This window comes from Aulonocara stuartgranti, assembly GCF_965226115.1.
Source record: "Aulonocara stuartgranti genome assembly, chromosome: 4".
Lineage (NCBI taxonomy): Eukaryota > Metazoa > Chordata > Actinopteri > Cichliformes > Cichlidae > Aulonocara > Aulonocara stuartgranti.
In genome coordinates, this window is record NC_138942.1 from 29,099,565 (window position 1) to 29,124,710 (window position 25,146).

Sequence of the window (25,146 nt, forward strand, 5' to 3'; positions counted from 1 at the left end):
CCACAGTAAATAGAGAAGGGAGACTCTCTCTTCCAACGCTAGATCGACAGCTGCCATCTTGCAAACATACCGTCTGGCACTACTTCCTCCCACATTTCCGCTTGTAATAATTCGCGTTGGACGCGCATCGAGGTGCGAATGTGCACGCGTCAAGCTAGGGGCATCTGGCGCGTTTTGGTCGCGTCTATCGCGTTTGGTGTGAACACACCGTTATAGTTCTTGTTACATGTGCTAACATGGAGGAGGCAAAGTTTGTGACCTGTACAGCCAGAAACCAATGGGTGATAAAAAATGTTGGGCACCCATGTTTTCTACAGTCATTGCAAAAGACTTTAATCCTGGACCCTCAGATTCAACCTGATGTTCTAACATCTGAGCTACCCAAGACCTGCAAATCAGTTCATAGGTGTAATTTGCTAAGAACATTCCTTAAAAAAGGCAGTTTCTGTGAGATTGCAAGCCTTGATGCTCTGGAAGTTTCATTTGTATGAATTCATCACATCAATATTTATGTTGTAAATGTTTTTTACCTTTTACAGGTTAGGAAATATTGCAAAGTGACTGGTAACATTATTTTATTCACACAAAACATCATCATACCTGAATATTCTTTCCTGCACAGGACATCTATGGCTATATGCAAAGAATAAGTTAAAAAATCGAGTAAACACAGGTGTTTTCAGTGGATAGTTCTACCTTTGAATGAACTAAGACATTATGGAGATCCTTTACTTTTACGAACTTCTGTGATTTGGTTTTTCCTTGACAAAAAAGATGGTGTTGGAGTCCAAACTCGAGTTATGTAAGAAAACAGGGAGTTCACATCTAACCACATTCATTAAAACAATAAAATAAAACCAAATTTAGGGAACAACAACAAAAAAGACCAGTCATATGCATCAGGACTGAACAGCACTTTATTCTATGCTTTTCCAACACTTCTGCACAATATCACCATGCTCAAGACCTGTTGTGAATCCAGGCATTTTTGAACCACAAAAAACACTTTAAGCACAGCACAAGCAAACAAGGATATAATCCCTGTTGTTCCTTTCAGGGCATGTTGAATTGAACATTTTGGCAATCACAAAACTTTGCTAGAAGCAGCTTCTCATAACCATTCGATAACAAAAAGGAATGCCCTATGTTAGAAATGCCATTATGGCAATCAAACAAGAGTCTGACACAAAGCTGAGGGCAGAAACTGACTCCATCAACACTGCAATTAAACACAAACTCTGTAGGACAATGGAAGGCAGAAGATAGTCAAAACACTATAATGTTTTAGTCTAGAGAGATGAATATGAGAGAATGGCCATATGATTTTCTTTCTCCTTGATGATGAGACTCGATCATGAATGTCTGTTAGCTTAGCACAAGCTAGGAAACATGTAGCATAGCTCTGTCCCAATATCATATCCAGTATACTCAGAGCTATTAATGCCCAGATAAATCATGAATGGATTTTATGAAAGTTAGATATTCTCTTAATGGGTGAACTTGTTTTTTCTTCCTTATGATTACAAGCTAAATATCCTACCTACCACCATTCTGTATGATGAAAATGTACAAATGCAGTCTGGTTTGGGGATTCCAATCACAACATTTTAGTTGCTCAGACAGTAAGATGCAGTTGGGAATACATTGCATATAAAAGGTGGACACAGCTGCCCTGATGGTACCCACTGGTTTTGGGCATAAGATTATTAAAGCTAGCAAGCTGCTTAGCAAGCTGCATCCATAACCTGTGCAAGTGCAATGCTTATTAGTACCAAATAAGAGCCCGAGAAAACAAAGTTTTAAAGAAAATACTAGAATTTCAAATACCCACTTCTTGGATGGCCTGTCCCACAAAGCAGGTGATATTATTTGTCAGATAAATTTCAAGCCCTAAAAGACAAATGCAGGGGAAAGTTCCAATTCAATTCAATTTTATTTATATAGTGCCAAATCACAACAAAAGTCGCCTCAAGGCCTCCAGTGACTAGCATTAGCAGAGGTGATGCCTCAGAGATGCCCTTAACTTCATGCTTCTACAGAATCCAGCACTTTGCCACAGCTCCAAGTTGTGTTCATTTTTAAAACCTGAAGGCTGCAGCTTGATTGTGACAAATAGTTCCACCTACATTTTATGTAGGTTTATGTAGCAATTAAATTAGAAAACACAGTTTTTTTAGTTACAGAAGTGCCGATAACCTTTTAGTCATTACATCTCCACTCGAAGAAAGTGTGACTTGCAACTTTTCCGTTAAGCTAAGCTGCAGGTGGCTTAAGTGTAAGTGATTTTTAATTCTTGTGGATGTGTTGTATTTGACACATTAATGCATGTTCATGTATTGCATGTGAATTTCACCCTAACATTGGAATTTAACTATAACATTACATTTTAACCAGTAGTTGCTGCCTCCACAGTGACAAAAATGGTCAGTATCGTTGGGAAAAAGAAAAAAAAAAAAAAACTTGATTAAAGCAAATATTGCTTTATTGAACAATGGAAATGGCTATCAAAGGAAAGGTTTTGGTAAGAATTTGAGCAATGAAATGAAACAGCATCTTTGTAGCAATCGTGTTGATGTAAAAGTACACATTTACCACAGTCAGAAAAACAACTTCACAAGTTTACTCATGGGACAGCTTAAGAGCACAATGCACCTTCTCATTCAACTCAAAGAACTTTCAAAAATCGCATTTTATTTTTTTTAGTGCCATCAACTTATATGCAGCAGGCACAATGACAAAGGATATCAATATCATTCCTCTTCTTCAGAGCAGATCTTAAAGAGTTAAACTGAAGCTATTACAAGCTGCAGTCATTGAAGTGAAAAACAACTGGGTATCGTTAATGTTACAATAGTTTGTTTTCTTGCCAAGTTGTAATGTGGGTCTAAGTCCTGATACAAACATGGCCTACAGAAAAACACCAATAAACTGTTTACCAGGATGAAGGTGCTCATCTGAAGCATCATTACATTGACCTAATGATGTCCTGAAATGAAGGCTTTTCCGCCACCACACACACATTTCTTTCAGTGCAAATATGAGTATTGTATAAAGACAGAAGGAAAAATCTCAGCATGTCAACCAAGCATTTTCCTCCTCTCTCTGTGCCCCTTTGTTTCCCCAAGAGAAAACCCTCTCGTTGAGTTCAGAGCATAAGCAGCAACACCTGTCACTTTAGTACCTTGTGATTGTGTAACTCCAATGGTGCCGTGACTGTCATTTATTGGTGAAAAGCAGAAACCTGAAATAACAAATGAATATTAGTTCACTGCGACAGCTACCTTCAAGGGTTGGATAATGGAGAAACAACTACCAAAGCATAGAAAAAGCCTGAGAAGAACAAACTGGTTGGGTTAATTCACTGTCCATACAAGAACAGAGTTTTGTATTCCTTCCATTAATTTCCCTGAATTAAAGTTAATCTAGTGAAAGTGTGAGACAATTTGGTTTGAAAAATTGACTGATTAAAAACAAAAAAAACCAAACCCCAGCTAGGATTACAAATAATGCATCGTACATATTTTAAGGTATTGTTAGTCTGATGTCTGATTACAGCAAAGAAAAATAACAAAAAGGCATAATGATGTTAATGAAATTAAAATGTCTCCTTCTCTAAGCACCAGTTCAACAGGACAATTAGAGCTGAAAGCTAAACAGAACTTTTTGTAGAGGCTAATACACAAGAAATATTGTAGAAATCCAGAGCTGCTGAATTTTTATTTTATTTTATTTTATTTTTTTTTTTGTGGCCTGACTGAAGAAACAATTGATGTTAAGTCTGGAAGAGGTCTGGCATGGCTTTACACTTAGAGGAGACAAGGCACTGACTCACAAATCCACTGCAGTCACTTTCTCCATCTTCCGCGTTACACAGGATAACTTTGCCTTCCCTCTTGAAATCAAAGACGGGGAGCACCTTCTTTGATCTTACCCTGCTTCAACCAAATCAGGCCAATCATCCTGACATTCCCAGGATAAGGTCCTTTGATTTTGCTTAAACCAGCTCCAAGCTTCAGGCCTCCTCTTCACAGGTCCCTAACAGACAGTATTTCATTGGTGTGGAAAAGATAGAAAACATGTTTGTGCTTGGGGATCAAAGTGGAACATCATAGAAGGTTCAAGCCGTCACTATAACCTTTTCTTTTCACAAGTATCCAGAATGTCAAATTGAGCTTTTAGAGTCGCAGATCAAAATGGTAACTGGCTAGCTACAAGTAGCACAAATCCAAAGCTGCAGGTCAAGCTTTCCAGCACTTGGCTTGCAGATTGCTGTTTTTTTTTTTTTTTAATTATTTTCAGCAAAAAGGAACCACCTCTTCTTTAGTTTTCTGTATTATTTATACAATAGATACTCGATTCCAATCGTATTCCCAAGAAAGACTCACATCGTCTTCCGTGATGTTGCTCCGATGCAGCAAAAGAAACAAAGATACACAAAAAAACAGTTCTCTTGTCTTTAGTTTTCGGCTACAAGTCTAGCACTGTCCAAGAAGTCAGGGCTGTGAGCTGCCCTGACTGTCGGGGTCTGTCCCTGAAGAGCTGGTGTCTGAGTCCGAGTCGTTGTCATTGTGGTTATCCTCTGCCAGGTTTTTCTCTCGCAGTCGTCTGTGGGTTGCGCCGAGACGAGCCAACAAGCCCTGGTAGTCGAAACGGCCACGCTTCTCCCCAAATGGGTCCTGGAAAAAGGCAACGTCATGTTTGGAAGAGGAAAAGATTGCCATTTATAATCTTTACTTTCCCGGCTCACACAGTGCTGTCACAAAGTCATGTGATATTGCATTATTGACATTAAGAATGATTTTATACTGAAAGCACTGTTTGATTAGACAAAAATAATCCAACAGAAAAAAAAATAAATACTCACCTGCATGTTCTGCCCCTGCAGATGCAATCTCTCTTTGCAAACGCCCTCGTAGAAATCATAGTATTCAAGGAAGGACTTCTCCATCACACTCCTAAAAATAAACACATTCACACGCTTGATACATTTAGTTAACAGCTAGAAAACAAAGATGGAATGCAAGTGATAAAGGAAAATAGAAAGAAGAAAAATAAAAATAAGGATCTCACAACAAAGCTTCAGGACAAAGAACTTTTCCCTCCAGCATGTCACACACAGCCACTCTCATGGTTTCAGATGGCGGATGCACTCATTGTAATTCTTACTGTCCCCTGGGTGACGCTCCTGTGAAACAGAATGACAAGGTGTGATGGATTGGTGGCGACATAAAACTCTCATATATCTATATCTCTTTGTTGACTGTACCTGTTCAAAGCCAGGTTCATTGTGATAGGGGTTCTCCGTCATCAGAGACTGGATTGAGATGAGCACAGATGAGATACTCTGAGCTGGACTCCATGCCGGCCCTGTCCATGTCCTACACGCAAAGATCACAGAAACAGTTTGTTGCATTCTTACAATGGGTTCTTGCATAATTTAAAAAAAATAATCTAAATCATTGATGTAAAATGACTTATTTTAAGACCTAAAAATTATGAATCACAAATAAAGTTGTAAATTTTTGATAACATATATTTACAAACAAACCGTGGACATCTGACTAGTTTTAAATTAATAACATGTATTCCTCACTGTGAGGATCTATTTCTTTTTATTATTAATGTGTAAAGGTCAGTGTTCTAATTATGTTCACCATGTCTGGTGAACATAATTAGAGTGAAATTGCATGACCAATAGTGGGAGAAGAGAGAAAGCATTTCCTTTGTAGGATCTTTTCAGTTTTCAGTCACACTTTAAAAGAAAGAGAAAAAGTCCATCTAATGCAGGGGTGGGCAACTCCAGGCCTCGAGGGCCGGTGTCCTGCAGGTTTTAGCTGTATCCCTGATCCAACACAGCTGATTCAAATGGCTAAATTACGTCCACAACATGTTTTGTAGTTCTTTAGAGGCCTGGTAATGAACTAATCATTTGATTCAGGTGTGTTGACCCAGAGTGAGATCTAAAACCTGCAGGACACCGGCCCTCGAGGCCTGGAGTTGCCCATCCATGATCTAATGGCTCAGACCAAGGATTTGTCCACTGTCACAAACAGACAATATCCAGCTTTTTGTCTCAAGTGTCTGACCAATAATATTGGACTAGCACATGCCTAATGTACGAGTATTCGACAGACAACAATCCCTACAAATAAGTATTTTAAGTGTTTTTCCTTTTCCTTTTAGATTTTGGGTTGCTAGTTAGACAAAACAAGGCATTCTGAGATATTACTTTGAACATCGAGTTTTAACTATAACTAATTCGAGGTTTTGCTAGTTTACTCACTGATCACTTGCTGGTCTAAAAATAACCTCTGCATTGGGCAATGTTTTTGTTTGGGCATTTTTGCTTATTTTCCTCAATCTTTAAAAAAAAAAAAAAAAAAAAAAAAAATTGTATCCCATGTAGAGTGCAAATTGAATATGTTGACCCAGACTTTTTCCTTTTTTTTTTTTTTTTTTTTTTTTAAATAGGCTGCTTATGGCCCAGCTGATGAACAGAAACGTATGCAGTGAACATGGTAATTCTTCATGAGTTCCCTTGGAGACTAAAGTTAGAAACCATGACTCACCCCAGGATGCTGAGGCATACTTTGCCATTGCGGTAGAAGTTGGGATTGAAACGGACAGTGTTGTGCCCAGTGGTGATGAGCTTGACCCGTGGTGGATGAATTGGATAGTCAGGGGGACAGCGGAACAGGAAGAGGAAGAAGCCACCCTCATATGGCGTGTCAAATGGCCCTGTGATCAGGGCATGGATCTGAAGTCATGAGGCACAGGAGTGGGATTAAAGGATGAGAGAAAGACAGGATGGGGATTCATAAGGTGGTCTAAAACGATGTCTATAGGCAGAGAGGAATGCTAGGAAAGAACAGACCAATTAGCAAAGAAATTTAATCTAGAAAACAAATGACTCGTGCTGAGTCATTATCAATTTTTTTGACTCTGATCTAAAGGTTTTTCTCCATTAGTAAATGGTTGCTGTCAGCACCGGTACAACTCCAGTTGAATGGAAAACACCACTGAGGTAGTCACAGTTTAAAGGACTCTTCACTTCGCTGTTTTGCACTTTTTACAGCTATACCACTTCTTTCATTTTTTATTTTTTTATATACAGCGCCAAATCACAACAACAGTCGTCTCAATGTGCTTTCAGTACTCCAGAGGAAGTCCAGTGCTGATCCTGATTTCCATCAAGCCCAGGAATAAGAAGCCTAGTGAAATCTGATTGGCTATCAAGTTAACATGTTAATGATGTCAAAGGTTGGTAAATCTTTCAGACTGTACTTTGCCTTTTACCTTGGTCATGTCCTGAGGATCAGGGACCACGAACATCCCTGGTGGAGGTTCCTTGTAGATGGACATGATATCCCTACAGACAAAATAAACAGATGAGGTTTGTGAAACACTGAAAACTGGAGAGAGAACCCACAAAGAAATATGCCCCTAAACATTCCAGCAATCCACTAGTAAAACAGTATGTCCTGGAGGTGAAGGATCTTAATATTTTCAGAAATCTATTATAAAAAATACATTTAAGTACAGTACTGAACTCTAAAGTTGCTCTAATGTGAATTTTTCGAACATACTAACGCAGTCATTAAAAAAAAACCCCAAAAAACTACCATAGTCAAGTTGGCAATTACATGCAGTGTGTTTCTGATAATACAGCAATTAACAGCGATAAACTGCATCATACAACCAGCTGAGTCGAGTCCTCTCGACTTGTAACAAAGACTCATTCAGACTGATACCAACATGTTGGCAATCTGTTTGCATTTATATATTAGACAGGAATTATTTACCAGAGTTGTCATGATACTAGAATTTCCAGAAAAAGACTCAAAGGAAACAAGAATGTTCAAGCTATCCAGCTGCTTAAACAGGTAAATTAAGTGAAATAGTACATTTCATTAATTTGGGTCAAGTGATTCCTCAATAACTTTATTTTTTGTTTATTAAGCAACAAATTAATGACATGTTAAAAATCAAAGAAGTGTGTTCATGTATGTGTGGGTCAAACTAAAGCAACATCTTTAAACATAGGCTGAGTGCACTATCGTCTAAAATACTGCTCAAAGGGATTTCAACATACCCAGGGTATCTCTCAGTTTTCTGGATTTGTTTACCGTAAGATTGGTAATCGCAATAAGCCGTCTCAAAAATCAGGTTATCAACTTGCAAAGTTAAGCCAAAGTTTTCCCTGCATGTTTGTGTAAACCAGGTGGTGTTGGCAACATCTTATCTAAAACAGGAGTTTCAAAGGCCATATGACTCTTATTCCACAGAAAACAATCCCTATAAATGCCACCAATTCAATCAACAATATTATTAGATGATGATAAAATTGTGATAACAAAAATATATAAAAAGCATTGAAATTATACCAGTAACCAACAACTGCGAAGAAGACACATGGTTAATGCTGCAGAAAATTATTAATCTGGTTATTTAACACACAAAGCCCTATAAATAAACTTTTAAATTACAGTTAATTATTTATCACTGAGTGCACTCTCAGTGCTGGTGTTTATTTCTGAGGTGATGGCTACACATTAGAGCTCTGAAACTTTGAACTAGTCCCACTTAAAAACCCAGGCTTAGTTTAAAACGGCAAAACATGCCACAAATAAAAGACTGAGTGAAAATGTGGTGGTTTCAGAAAGTTTTAGTTTTTATTCTTTCAGCTACAGACACAGGGGTGTTGAAGGGTTTGAAGCAGAGCAGTTTAAGTAGTGTTAAGATCATTAATCCTTCTAGAACAATAAAATTGCTGTAAAACTCTCTGCTTCTAACATAAAAAAATAAAATAAAATAAAACCATGGAATAAAGCTGTATCTAAGAATCTATATTTATTACTGATGCTCATCAGTGAAAGCCAAAGACTTTACACGCTATTAAAACAAAACAACAACAACTTCAGACCCTCTGTGTGACCTTCTAGGGAATGGTCAATTTTCTCGATAACAGATTCCTCAGAAGGCAACGATTTAACACCTGCTGGTCTCTAATCTCGAACTTGACCTGCTCTGGGGGAGGTTAAATTCACATCATAAATTACCATGGCGACAAATTCTGGTACGAAGTTAACCCGAAAACAGATAGTGAACAGAAGAGCCAAGGTTAACCCTGTAGTTACCTGGGTCAGACGAAATCTCGCTTCTTATTACAGACCTCTAGTTTCTCAAATGTCTCCGTCAAATGTGACGTTTTAGATGCTGTTAAAAACTTTACGGAAAGATTTCACTTTCGATTGCAGGTCTAGATTACGTAAATATGCCCACCTCCGTCAGAGTTCTGTGTTTCCTAGAATTACCTCTTTATCCTCAGGATGCACTGCTGGGAAGCTTTTTCGTTGTCCCAATCCGTGCTAAGAGTTGGGTCCCAGGAAGTGGCATTGATTTGAGATAGGAGGCCCGCTCCTGCCGCCCCTAGCCCAACACCGGGGAGAGGCGAGGAGGCATGCAATGTGGGAGACACGGCCACGACTGGTGGTGAAGAGCCGGGAGTCAATGTGTTCCCAAAACTGACCGGGGTAGCAGTGACAGCGGACATAGGGGCCACCACAGCTGTTAGGCCACTCTGCGCGGCGACAGCAAGAGGCGGAGAGGTCGGGTTGGAGCTGGAGTGCACACCGCCAGTTGCCGACATTCCCACCGACAGAGAGTTAGACAAAATCGGAAGCTGTGAGGCTCCGCTCCCCTGTCCCGTAGTAACGTCTAAGCCTAGGGCACTGCTGCTGGACTCATCTCCAAAGCTGTCCGCCATGGCCCACAAGCTAACAAGCTACAGTAAACCCGTTGGTGTTGAGTAATTTATATTTTTCTCCAGCGCAGCATTGACAGTAGAGTTTCAAGTTACCTGCTTCCTTTGTTGCCCAACGCAGATCAGACAGCAAAGAAACCGGGCAGAGGCGAGGCCAGAAAGCAAGGCAATTCTTCCCAAGACATAATGGATATTTATCGTTAGCTTGACTGTTAGCTTTACCCCCAGGCCTCCAAAAAACTGCTCGGTCTTCAGCAAAATTGCCACGTCACAGTGTTACGGTTACTACTGCCCTCTGGATACTGGTTCAAACCATTAAATCCCCAGAACATTTGGTTTATTACCAACCACATCCCTACTAGTCTTTTACCATCGCAACTTTAGGAGCTTGTATTTGTCACCAGTTAAGAACACGGAAATAATAAAGCCACGGCACATCCGGGCAAAAGTTTTCAAAGTAAAATTCCTGAAAACAATAATACAAAACAACAACAACAACCCACCATCATTTCAGCTTTTGCAGCTAGCGTTTAAGCAAGGCCCAGCTCAAAACTTCCAAAACAATGGGAAGTTATTGTGCCCTCACAATCAACTGACCGCGGTAAAGTGAGCCGTCATTTGTGAGCCGCGGTCAAGCCAGCCGCCTCCTATCCGCCGCATAAATTTCCTTGCGCTTTTACACCAGTCTTTACGGTAGCGCCTTTTCGCTTTATATCCTGATTGAAAGCCTAGACTCGCGCACACACGCACGCGCGTGAACAGTCACACGCACTCGCGCACACAAATTACAATGGAACAGCCATCGTGACAGTCTGGTTGCATATTCAAAAATTCATTAAAAATCATTCTTAAAAGTTGATGCCAAGCTTTCAACACAATCCTCTTCTCGGACACCTACTTTACCTCTGGGCCAGTTTTTACCCAGATTTACTGTAATATTACTCAGAAATCACAGTAAACTCATATTCAGTGCAATACAGTCAATGCACTACAATTATGTTTATTTCAAAAATTCATTAAAAGTCATCCTGAATAGTTGAGGTCCAACTTTCAACACATCCCTCCTCTGGGACACCTACTGTACCTGTGTGCCAAGTTTCATCCAGATTTACTGTAGAATTCCTCAGAAATTAAAGGGTACTTGTATTCAATGCAATACAGTCAATACAATAGAATTATGTCAATTTTCAGAAATTCATTAAAAATCATCCTGAGTAGTTGATGTCCAACTTTCAACACATCCCCCCCCTGGGACACCTACTGTACCTGTGTGCCAAGTTTCATCCAGATTTACTGTAGAATTCCTCAGAAATTAATGGAAACATTTATTCAAGCTAATACAGCCAATACACTACAATTGTGTCAATTTTCAAAAATTCATTAAAAATCATCCTGAGTAGTTGATGTCCAACTTTCAACACATCCCTCCTCTAGGACACCTACTGTACCTGTGTGCCAAGTTTCATCCAGATTTACTGTAGAATTCCTCAGAAATTAAAGGGTACTTGTATTCAATGCAGTCGGCCAATACACTACAATTATGTCAATTTTCAAAAATTCATTAAAAATCATCCTGAGTAGTTGATGTCCAACTTTCAACACATCCCTCCTCTAGGACACCTACTGTACCTGTGTGCCAGGTTTCAGCCAGATTTACTGTAGAATTCCTCAGAAATTAAAGGGTACTTGTATCCAATGCAGTCAGCCAATACAGTAGAATTATGTCAATTTTCAAAAATTCATTAAAAATCATCCTGAGTAGTTGATGTACAACTTTCAACACATCCCCCCTCTGGGACACCTACTGTACCTGTGTGCCAGGTTTCAGCCCGATTTACTGTAGAATTCATCAGAAATTAAAGGGTACTTGTATCCAATGCAGTCAGCCAATACAATATAATTATGTCAATTTTCAAAAATTCATGAAAAATCATCCTGAGTAGTTGATGTCCAACTTTCAACACATCCCCCATCTGGGACACCTACTGTACCTGTGTGCCAAGTTTCATCCAGATTTACTGTAGAATTCCTCAGAAATTAATGGAAACATTTATTCAATCTAATACAGCCAATACACTACAATTGTGTCAATTTTCAAAAATTCATTAAAAATCATCCTGAGTAGTTGATGTCCAACTTTCAACACATCCCCCATCTGGGACACCTACTGTACCTGTGTGCCAAGTTTCATCCAGATTTACTGTAGAATTCCTCAGAAATTAATGGAAACATTTATTCAATCTAATACAGCCAATACACTACAATTGTGTCAATTTTCAAAAATTCATTAAAAATCATCCTGAGTAGTTGATGTCCAACTTTCAACACATCCCTCCTCTAGGACACCTACTGTACCTGTGTGACAAGTTTCATCCAGATTTACTGTAGAATTCCTCAGAAATTAATGGAAACATTTATTCAATCTAATACAGCCAATGCACTACAATTATGTCAATTTTCAAAAATTCATTAAAAATCATCCTGAGTAGTTGATGTCCAACTTTCAACAGATTCCTTCTCTGGGACACCTACTGTACCTGTGTGCCAGGTTTCAGCCAGATTTACTGTAGAATTCCTCAGAAATTAAAGGGTACTTGTATTCAATGCAATACAGCCAATACACTATAATTATGTCAATTTTCAGAAATTCATTAAAAATCATCCTGAGTAGTTGAGGTCCAACTTTCAACACATTCCTTCTCTGGGACACCTACTGTACCTGTGTGCCAGGTTTCATCCAGATTCACTGTAAAATTCCTCAGAAATTAAAGGATATTTATATGCAATTCAATACAGCCAATACACTACAATTATGGAAATTTCAAAAATTCATTAAAAATCATCCATAATAGTTGAGGTCCAACTTTCAACACTTTCTTACTCTGGGCGTCCTACCGTACCTCTGGGCCAAGTTACATCTCAATTCACTGTAATCTTTATCAAAAATTGAAAGAACAATTATATGTCAATGCTGGATGTGTGTCCTTTCAAAGTGACACTAAATAACAGAACTCAGGCACATCAGGGAATAATCCAAAAGGCGGATTTATTAAACAAAAACAACATACAAAATATCTCTAACCCATACTACATAACCTAAAAAGAAACAAAGGGACACTTAGAAGCACAAGGAAACAATACTGAAAGGGCAAGAGACACAGTCCAAACATAATCCACAACTAAAATGCCAAAAGAACAAGTCATCCCACATAGCAGACGGGTCTTGCCTGGATCTGGTGTCAAGCCGGCACTGCTGGCTGACTTCTGGCATGGTAAGATGGCACTGTTTATGTGATGGCATGCCACATTTGGCCTGATTGGGTGAATGTGACATGTTGTATAGAGCACTTTGAGTAATATGGGTGAGTAAAAAAGTGCTGTATAAGAATCAGTCCATTCACTGTCTGAACAGAGTTTCGTCATGTTACTTTTGCACTATTATGTTCCAGCACATGTTGTTATTACATGGCTTACATGGCTAAGGTACACATTAGGCTGACATCTGGGGCCAGAGCTGAAACTGTTCTGGGCCAGCACAGGGCCAGCAGTGTGTCTGCAACTGGCCTTGTGCTGGCTCATGTGTGGGCCACCTCTGGTAAACCAGATCTGGGCCACCATAGGGCCGTCATTCTTTGCGGTACGCAGGCCATGTGTAAGCACATTGTGTGTGACAGATCCAGGCCATACCAATTTTGCTATGTGGGAGGAATTATGTAAAAATAGAAACATCATAAAAATGAAAATGAACATAAAGTAAAATGTACTGAAAAGAACATCAGTATGGCCATCATTATTTGCTCGGAAAGTCTAAAGTTCCATGGCTTTGAACAGCCAGAGAACGCAATGCCCAGCTTAGAATGACTAAAAGTAACTTCTTTTAACATTCTGTCATTCTGCTTCTATATCAAAAATCCACTAAAAATAGTCATTTGAAAAAAAATATTCGCCACTTTTCATCAGTTTGGGTTCCTCTGTTTATAGCAATTTTTAGAAAAGAACCCAATACCTTTGTCACTATACAGTTGTACAGTGAGATACAGAGCATCTCCTACTCATTGCAAACATGCTGGGAGGGTGGCTCTATCCGCCTTAGTGCAGCTGCTGTACCATACTGTGATGCAGTAAGTTAGTAGGCTCTCAATGGGCGAGTGGTGGAAGGGTGAGCTGTAGTCCACAATGAGCATTCTGGCGTAGCTCTGCCGCTGTTCTAGGTGACTCAGCACCGAGTGGAGGGTGATGGCATCTTCTGTGAATCTGTTTGCACGGTATGCAAACTGGTGGGGGTCGAATTCTGGGGGGGTAATCCTTGGTGTGCTGAAGGACTAGTCTCTCAAAGCATTTCATGATTACCGGTGTGAGGGCCACAGGGCAATAATAGTTCAGGCTGGTGATGGGAGACTTCTTTGGTACTGGGATGATTGTGGCTGATTTTAGACAGGATGGGATGGCTGCTTCATCCAGTGAGAGGTTGAAGATTCTGGTGGAGATGAGGGTGAGCTGGTGGGCACATGGTCTTAGCACTTTACCACGTATTCCGTCTGGACGCCTTCCTGGGGTTCACTGCTAGGAACACTCATCTGACATCGTGCTCCGTTACAGTGAATGGAGCGGTGCAGGAACCAGGTGAGGATGAGGATGGGAGCAGGGCTGAGGCAGATGAATGCTGCTGTTGTGGTGTTTCAAAGCGGGCAAAGAAGCTGTTTATGTCCTCTGCTAGCTGCACACTCAGGTTTTCTGTTTTCACAGTTCTGCCTCTGTGGTTTATGATGTCTATTATTCCATGCCATGTGTTGTTGCTGGACAGGTGGGACCCCTTTTCAGGTCAGCTCGAGCAGACCTGTACAGAGCTCTGTCAACAGACCTACAGGGAGTGCAGAATTATTAGGCAAGTTGTATTTTTGAGGAATAATTTTATTATTGAACAACAACCATGTTCTCAATGAACCCAAAAAACTCATTAATATCAAAGCTGAATGTTTTTGGAAGTAGTTTTTAGTTTGTTTTTAGTTTTAGTTATTTTAGGGGGATATCTGTGTGTGCAGGTGACTATTACTGTGCATAATTATTAGGCAACTTAACAAAAAACAAATATATACCCATTTCAATTATTTATTTTTACCAGTGAAACCAATATAACATCTCCACATTCACAAATATACATCTCAGAATCAGAATCAGAATCAGAATCGTGTTTATTGGCCAAGTATATGTGCAGACACATACAGGGAATTTGGTTCCGGTAGATGGTGGCTCTCAAGCACAGCAATGTAAATCTTACACACACACACACACACACACAAGTGTCTATATATACACATTACACATACATACACAAAGCTATGTAAACCAACTATAAATAACGAATCTAAACTTATATACATAAAATACAGAAATGAATGAGGTGGAATGAATACTACAAAATGTACATAAGGTGCAGTTGCAGTCTGGCAGTGGGAGCAGTGTGACAGGTCAACTGTTAAGAAGGGAGATGGCGAGGGGAAAGAAACTGTTCCTGTGTCGGGTGGTCCTGGTCTGCAGGCTTCTGTACCGTCTGCCAGAGGGCAGCAGATCAAAAAGTCTGTGTGCAGGGTGTGAGGGGTCTGCGATGATTTTCCCTGCCCGTTTCCTGGTTCTTGAGAGGTACAGATCCTGGATGGAGGGCAGGGGGGCGCTGATGATCCTTTCTGCTGCCCGTACAGTCCGCTGCAGTCTGCTCCTGTCCTGTTTAGTGGCTGCTCCATACCAGACTGTGATGGAGGAGCACAGGACAGACTCAATGACCGCAGTGTAGAACTGGATCAGCAGCTCCTGTGGAAGACTGTACTTCCCCAGTTGTCTCAGGAAGTACATCCTCTGCTGGGTCTTTTTGAGGATGGAGTTGATGTTGGTCTCCCACTTCAGGGCCTGGGAGATGGTTGTACCCAGGAACTTGAAGATCTTCACAGTCGACACAGGGCTGTCTGATATGGTGAGGGGGAGCAGAGTTGAGGGATGTCTCCTGAAGTCCACTGTCATCTCTACAGTCTTAAGAGTGTTCAGCTCCAGATTGTGCTGACTGCACCAGAGTACCAGCCGCTCAACTTCCTGCCGGTATGCAGACTCATCACCATCTTGAATGAGGCCAATGACAGTGGTGTCATCTGCAAACTTTAGGAGTTTGACAGCAGAGTTATTGGAGGTGCAGTCATTAGTGTAGAGGGAGAACAGTAGTGGTGAGAGGACACATCCTTGAGGGGCACCAATACTGAGGGACTGGGTTTCAGAGGTGATCTCCCCCAGCCTCACTTGTTGCTTTCTGTCTGTCAGGAAGCTGGTGATCCACTGACAGGTAGCTGGTGACACGCTGAGCTGGGAGAGTTTGGAGGAAAGAAGTTCAGGCACAATGGTGTTAAAAGCCGAACTAAAGTCCACAAACAGGACCCTGGCATAAGTTCCCGGGCGGTCAAGGTGTTGCAGGATGTAATGCAGCCCCATGTTCACTGCATCATCCACTGACCTGTTTGCCCGGTAGGCAAACTGCAGAGGGTCCAGCTGGTGGCCTGTAATGTCTTTCAGATGGGCTAACACCAGTCGTTCGAAGGATTTCATGACCACAGACGTCAAGGCGACAGGTCTGTAGTCATCCAGTCCTGTGATGGTGGGTTTCTTGGGAACAGGGATGATGGTGGAGCGTTTGAAGCAGGAGGGAACTTCACACAGCTCCAGGGATCTGTTGAAGATGCGAGTAAAGATGGGAGCCAGCTGTTCAGCACAGGTTTTGAGGCAGGAGGGTGAGACGCCATCTGGTCCGGGGGCTTTCCTGGGCTTCTGTTTCTGGAATAGTCGGCTCACATCCTGAGTGTGTATTCTTAGTTTCAGGGAGGAGGAAAGGGGGGTGAGAGGTGTGGTGGAGGTCGTTGAGTCTGGGTTGGAGAGGGTGGTGGTGGTCGTTGAGTCTGGATTGGGGAGGGTGGGGGTGGTCGTTGAGTCTTGATTGGGGAGGGGCAGGGTGAAGGGGGGAGAGGTGGAAGGTGTGTTGGGGGTCAATGTCTGAAGCAATGTCCCTGGGGAGGGGAGGGTGGGGCGTGGGAGTCTGTCCGTCTCAAACCTGCAATAGAAAGTGTTTAACTCGTTGGCCAGGTCTTTGTTTGCTTCAATAGTGGGTGGGGGGCGTCTGTAGCTGGTGATTTCCTGCAGGCCCCTCCACACTGATGCAGGGTCGTTGGCTGAGAGCCGTTCTTCCAGCTTCTGGGAGTAGATCCTTTTAGCTGCTTTGATCTCCTTGGTCAGTGTGTTCCTGGCTTGCTTGTACAGGACCCTGTCACCACTTCTGTAGGCGTCCTCCTTGGCCTTGCGAAGATGTTGGAGTTTAGGAGTGAACCATGGTTTATTGTTGTTGTATGTGCAAAAGGTCTTTGTTGGCACACACACGTCTTCACAGAAACTGATGTATGATGTCACAGTGTCCGTGAGCTCATCTAGGTTCTCAGATGCAGCTTCAAAAACAGTCCAATCAGTGGAGTCAAAACAGTCCTGCAGTTCATGCTTTGCTGCGTTAGTCCACTTCTTCACAGTTTTGACTACAGGCTTGGCACGTTTGAGTTTTTGCCTATAAACTGGAATAAGATGGACCATGCAGTGATCAGAATGTCCCAAAGCTACCCGATGCACAGAGCGATAGGCATCTTTTAGAGTGGTGTAGCAGTGATCCAGTATGATGTTGTCCCTGGTGGGGCAGTCTATATGCTGTCTGTATTTAGGGAGTTCGTAGTTTAGGTTTGCTCTGTTAAAATCCCCAAGAATAATTGTAAAGGAATCCGGGAATTTCCTCTCCAGGGTAGTAATCTGGTCAGCCAGCTCGCACAGTGCGTTGTTCGCGTTGGCCTGTGGAGGGATGTAAACTCCGACCAGCATGAAGGAAGAAAACTCCTGCGGTGAATAAAAAGGTTTACAGTTGATGAGAAAACTTTCCAAGTGTGGGCTGCAGTGTTTCTGTAACACTGTGACATCAGTACACCAACCTTCATTAATGTAGAAGCAGACTCCACCACCCTTTGTTTTCCCTGAGAGCTCTGTTTCGCGGTCCGCCCGGTGAAGTTGGAAGCCCGGCAGATTTAAGACAGCGTCTGGGACTCGCTCACTGAGCCAGGTTTCAGTGAAGCAGAGGGCAGCAGAGTGTGCAAAGTCCTTGTTAGTCCGGTTTAAGAGCAGTAATTCGTCGACTTTGTTTGGAAGAGAGCGGAGATTCGCGAGGTGAATGGAGGGGAGTGCCGTGCGGAATCCTCGCCGACATTCAAAAACAAAACAACAACAAATCAGCGACCAATATAGCCACCTTTCTTTGCAAGGACACTCAAAAGCCTGCCATCCATGGATTCTGTCAGTGTTTTGATCTGTTCACCATCAACATTGCGTGCAGCAGCAACCACAGCCTCCCAGACACTGTTCAGAGAGGTGTACTGTTTTCCCTCCTTGTAAATCTCACATTTGATGATGGACCACAGGTTCTCAATGGGGTTCAGATCAGGTGAACAAGGAGGCCATGTCATTAGTTTTTCTTCTTTTATACCCTTTCTTGCCAGCCACGCTGTGGAGTACTTGGACGCGTGTGATGGAGCATTGTCCTGCATGAAAATCATGTTTTTCTTGAAGGATGCAGACTTCTTCCTGTACCACTGCTTGAAGAAGGTGTCTTCGAGAAACTGGCAGTAGGACTGGGAGTTGAGCTCGACTCCATCCTCAACCCGAAAAGGCCCCACAAGCTCATCTTTAATGATACCAGCCCAAACCAGTACTCCACCTCCACCTTGCTGGCGTCTGAGTCGGACTGGAGCTATCTGCCCTTTACCAATCCAGCCACGGGCCCATCCATCTGGCCCATCAAGACTCACTCTCATTTCATCAGTCCATAAAACCTTAGAAAAACCAGTCTTGAGATATTTCTTGGCCCAGTCTTGACGTTTCAGCTTGTGTGTCTTGTTCAGGGGTGGTCGTCTTTCAGCCTTTCTTGCACTGAACATAAGTTCCCTGCAATTTCTGAAGAATATTACAGTAAATCTGGCTGAAACTTGGCCCAGACGTACAGCAGGTTTCCCGGAGGAGGGATGTGTTGAAAGTTGGACCTCAACTACTCAGGATGATTTTTAATGAATTTTTGAAAATTGACATAATTCTACTGTATTGGCTGTATTAGATTGAATAAATGTTTCCATTAATTTCTGAGGAATTCTACAGTAAATCTGGATGAAACTTGGCACACAGGTACAGTAGGTGTCCCAGAGGAGGGATGTGTTGAAAGTTGGACATCAACTACTCAGGATGATTTTTAATGAATTTTTGAAAATTGACATAATTATAGTGTATTGGCTGTATTGCATTGAATACAAGTACCCTTTAGTTTCTGAGGAATTCTACAGTAAATCTGGATGAAACTTGGCACACAGGTACAGTAGGTGTCCCAGAGGGGGGATGTGTTGAAAGTTGTACATCAACTACTCAGGATGATTTTTAATGAATTTTTGAAAATTGACATAATTCTACTGTATTGGCCGACTGCATTGGATACAAGTACCCTTTAATTTCTGAGGAATTCTACAGTAAATCTGGCTGAAACCTGGCACACAGGTACAGTAGGTGTCCTAGAGGAGGGATGTGTTGAAAGTTGGACATCAACTACTCAGGATGATTTTTAATGAATTTTTGAAAATTGACACAATTGTAGTGTATTGGCTGTATTAGATTGAATAAATGTTTCCATTAATTTCTGAGGAATTCTACAGTAAATCTGGATGAAACTTGGCACACAGGTACAGTAGGTGTCCCAGAGGGGGGATGTGTTGAAAGTTGGGCATCAACTACTCAGGATGATTTTTAATGAATTTCTGAAAATTGACATAATTCTATTGTATTGACTGTATTGCATTGAATACAAGTACCCTTTAATTTCTGAGGAATTCTACAGTAAATCTGGATGAAAATTGGCACACAGGTACAGTAGGTGTCCCAGAGGAGGGATGTGTTGAAAGTTGGACCTCAACTATTCAGGATGACTTTTAATGAATTTTTGAAATAAACATAATTGTAGTGCATTGACTGTATTGCACTGAATATGAGTTTACTGTGATTTCTGAGTAATATTACAGTAAATCTGGGTAAAAACTGGCCCAGAGGTAAAGTAGGTGTCCGAGAAGAGGATTGTGTTGAAAGCTTGGCATCAACTTTTAAGAATGATTTTTAATGAATTTTTGAATATGCAACCAGACTGTCACGATGGCTGTATTGGGCTGTTCCATTGTAATTTGTGTGCGCGAGTGCGTGTGACTGTTCACGCGCGTGCGTGTGTGCGCGAGTCTAGGGTTTCAATCAGGATATAAAGCGAAAAGGCGCTACCGTAAAGACTGGTGTAAAAGCGCAAGGAAATTTGTGCGGCGGATAGGAGGCGGCTGGCTTGACCGCGGCTCACAAATGACGGCTCACTTTACCGCAGTATCAAACCGTCCTAGTCTCTGAGTTTTGTGATTCTTCATTTGCAGAAAATATCTCAGTTTGTCTCCTCCTTTCCCTCTGTAATCTAAAACAGAGATAATATGTCTTGGATAATTTGTAAGATATTTTTGTACTTTTTAAATATACGTTTTGTTTTTTGTTTCTTTAATTTGGAGTTGGAAAATGAGTTGAGCCGAATGCTTTGTGTCAAAGATGGTTGCCCTTCCAATGCATAGACTCAGCCCTGTAATAAAATCAAGACTTCCATTTATTCTAATGGTCAGCACCTGTGAAGTATTGTAGTTGCAAAAGCTAAGTCCTATTCTATAAAAGTCAGTTTGGAAAACAGCCCTCAGCTCCCTTGACCTATAATCAGAGTAAACACTTACTGATGAGTAAGTAAAAAAACACAGTAAAGAGCTTAGGCAATAAAATTAGATCAGAAAATGAGCTTTGTCCAAAAGGTGGCTAGGATTTCCCTTAGAAATACGGTGAGGAGATTAGTATTTGGCAAGGGTTAGGAGTGGAGCCACTGCTCCTTCACATCAAAAGGAGCCAGCTGAGGTGTGTGCCTCCTGGGTAAGGTGTTTCGACCGGGCCTATCCTAACGGCAGGAGGTCCCGGAGTAGACCCAGGACCCACTGGAAAGAATATATCAATTATATGGCCTGGGAATGCCTTAATATTTCCCCAGATAAGCTGGAAGAAGTATCTGGTGAGAAGGTCTGGCGTTCCCTGCTTAGGCTCCTGCCCCCATGATCCACTGTCAGATAAGGTATATTTTCAATGTTAACTTTTATTGAAGTGGTTGTCATGTGTTTTCAAACAGTGTGCATCATTCACAATGCACGGCACATAGTGCCACACCTTTCAGTCGCATCTTATTTGCTTTTCGGATGTTAATTTTTCCCATTTTGATAATATATTAACATGTTTTGTAGTAACATGTTTTAATATCATTGGAGACGTTTATCATCAATGGGCGTCTCCCATTTTGACCTCAGGACTTCCAGACCATACTCGGCACAGATGTTTCTGTACACTATGCTAGCATCTTGCACCCTGCTGTTATGTGCTGGATTGTCTCAGGGGCATCTTTACATAGCCTGCACCTGGGATCTTGTCTTGTGTGAAAGACCCCAGCCTCTATGGATCTTGTGCTCAGAGCTTGTTCCTGTGCTGCCATGATTCGTGCCTCTGTGCTGTCTTTCAGTCCAGCTTTATCCAGTCACTGGTAGAGGAATTGGCTGACATCCAGAAATCCTATCTGGTGGGGGAGACCGGGGATAGTTGTAACGTGGGTCAGTTGTAACACTTCCAATTTCTCCAATCAGGGCTAAGTTTCAAATAATGTGACTCATCCTGTGCATGCCCAACTCAGTTCTGCTATCACATGTGAAAAATCAGCACATTTTGCCAAACACAGACAATTTAACACGAAAAAAAGTAATTTGTATGCCAAAAAGTAAGTTTTTCTACTTTATTTCAATTTCTAATAGCATTATCTGCTTTGCAGTTAAACTCATCAAACTTAAATTGTGTTATTTGTATGTCTATGGGGATATATTCTGTGTAGGTCTTTAGTGCTAATGTTTTAGCCGTTGGCTGTAATGTTAGCTAGTTCATGGCTATAGGAGTCTGGGTCAGTTGTAACAGCAACAGTCTGGGTTAGTTGTAACAATAATGCAGATGTTACAACTTACCACACTTTTACTTTAACTTATATTAAACAAGTTGGGGCAGCGACATCAGCGAGAGAGGTTCACTGGTCGCATTTGTATATGCGGTTAATGCCATTGGCAACACAATTCCTCCACTGTTTGTGTTCCCACACATACATTATGCAGACCTCTGTGTCAGAGATGGACCAGTAGGAAGTACTGGTAGTGGAAATAAGTCAGGATGGGTGCAAGAAACAGATTTCCTCATCTTTCTGAAGCACTTTGCAAACCACACCAAGGTAAGCCATGAAAAAAAGTAATGGAATTGCGATGCTGGTGAACAACTACATTTTTTCAGCTTCATTGTTATGTTCAAAATTGGTGCAAGAGTTGTAGGTTATAATGCCCACTGAGCCAATGAGGCCAAACTCAAGGAAGACCAACCAAAATTAATGAAATATTCAGTTTCAGAAAATTTTATAATTTGTCTTTTTTGGGGGGCTGGAATATGTTCAAAAGCTAGATTTCTGCATTCTGTCACACACACACACAGCTACATAAATGGATGTAAGTGCATTCATGTGTTGAATAAACAAAGATTACATGTTAATGTTTTGTTAGTACCCTTATTTCATTGTGTTACATTTTACCCCGGGATATGTTACAACTAACCCAGACTATGGGGTTAATTGTAACATTTCACTCTTCGTGTTTGAGGCCATACCATGCAATGGATAATTGTGCTGCAGAGAAAATAGCTGCACTATTTAATAGCAGAGACATGTAAATACTTTGCATTACATTTTGAATCCACTACCTTAAAAGAGCTTTAATTTACAGACAGAAATGTCAAAAATGTTACAACTATCCCCGGTCTCCCCTACATATTGTGCAAGGGCTTGTCCTCTCATGATGGTTCCTCCTCTTGCTCCTTTTTCTTAGGTTTCTACTGCCTGAGGTATTCACTGACAAGCTTCCTGATCCAAATGGTTGAATTTGTTCATCTGGATGTAAAGTTTTCAGTGGGAGAAAAGTTTCATCACTCATCCAAGTGACTTCTTCAGTCTCAGCTGACTGCAGGTTTCCCCAACCTTAGAAACAGTACGTTTGCAATGACTGAAACTGGCCCACTGAAGGAACAATGTGCTGTGACAGGAAGATGGCGCCTTTGCTCGGCTTGACGTCTACCTGCCTACGCTGTATTGTATTTTATGCTTTTATATCAGCCCTGACGTTTAATATATGGAGCTATGCTGCTGTGATTTACAACCGTTCTTCCTTGCTCCACATCAAAGAGTCTATGGAATGTCTTTATGATGACTGGGACAGTTATAGAAAAACTTTCCCCCCACCATTTGTGCACTCTTCCACCTCACCGGATTACTTCTTGCTACCGGCGAAACGTGCCCTAAGCAATTCCAAGAAGAAATCGAGGAAAAGAGGCTGTAGGGCCGGCATCCAGGTACACATCAGACGAGCCTACAGATCGGAGATCTCCCGACTCGTCTGGAGGCGTCCCCGGTTTCTGCTGCCAGTTACCCTTCCGGATTTGATTGGAAACACGTACTTGCAGCCACTACAGCGTGGATCCTGCCAATCTGATGCTCTGGATTTTGCCGATTATCCCCCCACCACTGTGGCCTCACAGCCCGCATCGCACAACCGGTGGTTGGCCCCGCCGGTTCCGTGGCGCTGCTGGAGACCTCGCGTGCGGACACGGTGTTTGCTGTCAATTCCACTCCGACAAGCTGATGGGAAACCTGCGCCGCCAGCTTTTAATCGGATTGCGCTCTTGAACTCCCGCTCCATTGCAAACAAATCCTTCTCTCTGAATGAGCTCTTCACAAGGAAAAGCCTGGACTTTCTGTTTCTCACCGAAACATGGCAGAGGGAAGGCGAATTTATTCACCTAAACGAACTGCGTCCTGCAGACTGCTCTTACTTGAGCGCCCCCGTTTAGGTCGCCGTGGTGGAGGTATTGCCGTTGTCTTTAAGGACAGTTTCACCTGCAGAGTGACCACCTGCAAACTGAAAACTATTCTTTCTTTGAGTCGCAAACAATTAAGGTGGGCTCTTCGAACATCTTTTATTGTGTTTTAGTCTATCGCCCTCCTGGCCCTGCTACTGAGTTCTTAAAGGATTTTATGGACTTCTTATCTTCTATTATCAAGCTGGAGAAAGTTTTAATTCTTGGGGATTTTAACATTCATATTGATGATGCCTCATCTAACTCTGCAGCTGAACTTCTATCTATATCTGAGTCTTTTAATTTTGTCCAACATGTCTCCGGTCCAACCCATTTAAAAGGCCATATCTTGGACCTTGTTTTTTCCTTGGGCCTCAACATTGGCAATGTGTTTGCTGAGGATGTACATTTGAGTGATCATAACTGTATCTTTGTTGAACTTAATTTTAGCTCTAAACAGACGCCTGTGAAGTTAAAAACTCATAGACGCATAATAACTGAGACTACTGCTGAGAGGTTCTCCATTATGTTTGACAGGTCTCCACTTTTTACCAGAAACGATGTAAATGTTCTTATTCAGTCTTTTAATAGGGAATGCACATCCATTTTGGATCAAGTGGCACCTATTAAAACAAGCTCGGCTTTACAAAAGAAGACATGCCCTTGGATAAATGAGTCTATCTTAAACTTAAGGAGAATATGCCGCAAAATAGAACGACTATGGAAGAAAACCAAACTTGACGTACACAGGCTCCATCTTCGAGATCTCATGCTCTCCTTAAATGACACAGTGAGAACTGTTAGATCTGAATATTTTTCTAGACTCATAAGAAAAAACAAGAGAAATCCCAAGTTTCTTTTTGACAAAGTTAGTGCTATTGTCTCCCCAGATGTGGTACCTTTAGATGTACACTCTAAAGTAGATAGTAATAAACTCCTCCGATTTTTTGTTGATAAGATTAACGACAACAATGCTAAAATCTCCCCAAAGCTTTCTTGTTCTCCGAGTCAGGCACTCCCTTTGTACTCCTGGTCAACTTTTACAACTGTAACATATGATGAAATAGCAGCCCTGGTTGACAAAATGAAGCCATCCGAGAGCCCCTCAGACATTATCCCCACTAAGCTTTTTATTAATGCCTTTGACACCATTGGTCCTTGGGTTGTGAACCTTTTTAATGTTTCTCTTCAGACTGGGATGTTCCCCAGTTTTTTAAAACATGCCATTGTGGAACCAAGGCTCAAAAAACCCAACCTGGACCCAACACTACTTCAAAATTTAAGACCTATCT

The 25,146-nt window shown here is 41.5% G+C and overlaps 1 protein-coding gene across 1 annotated transcript; it reads right to left on the bottom strand.

Moving 5' to 3' along the window:
* Positions 1-899: 899 nt before the first annotated feature.
* On the bottom strand, positions 900-10,253 carry ube2z (ubiquitin-conjugating enzyme E2Z). Its single transcript, XM_082530256.1, is given in 8 exon segments — positions 900-4,676; positions 4,865-4,955; positions 5,071-5,135; positions 5,138-5,185; positions 5,267-5,378; positions 6,570-6,757; positions 7,297-7,369; positions 9,315-10,253. Coding segments are annotated over 8 exon segments (1,212 nt in total). The 5' UTR covers positions 9,767-10,253; the 3' UTR covers positions 900-4,493.
* Between the last annotated feature and the right edge of the window lie 14,893 nt (positions 10,254-25,146).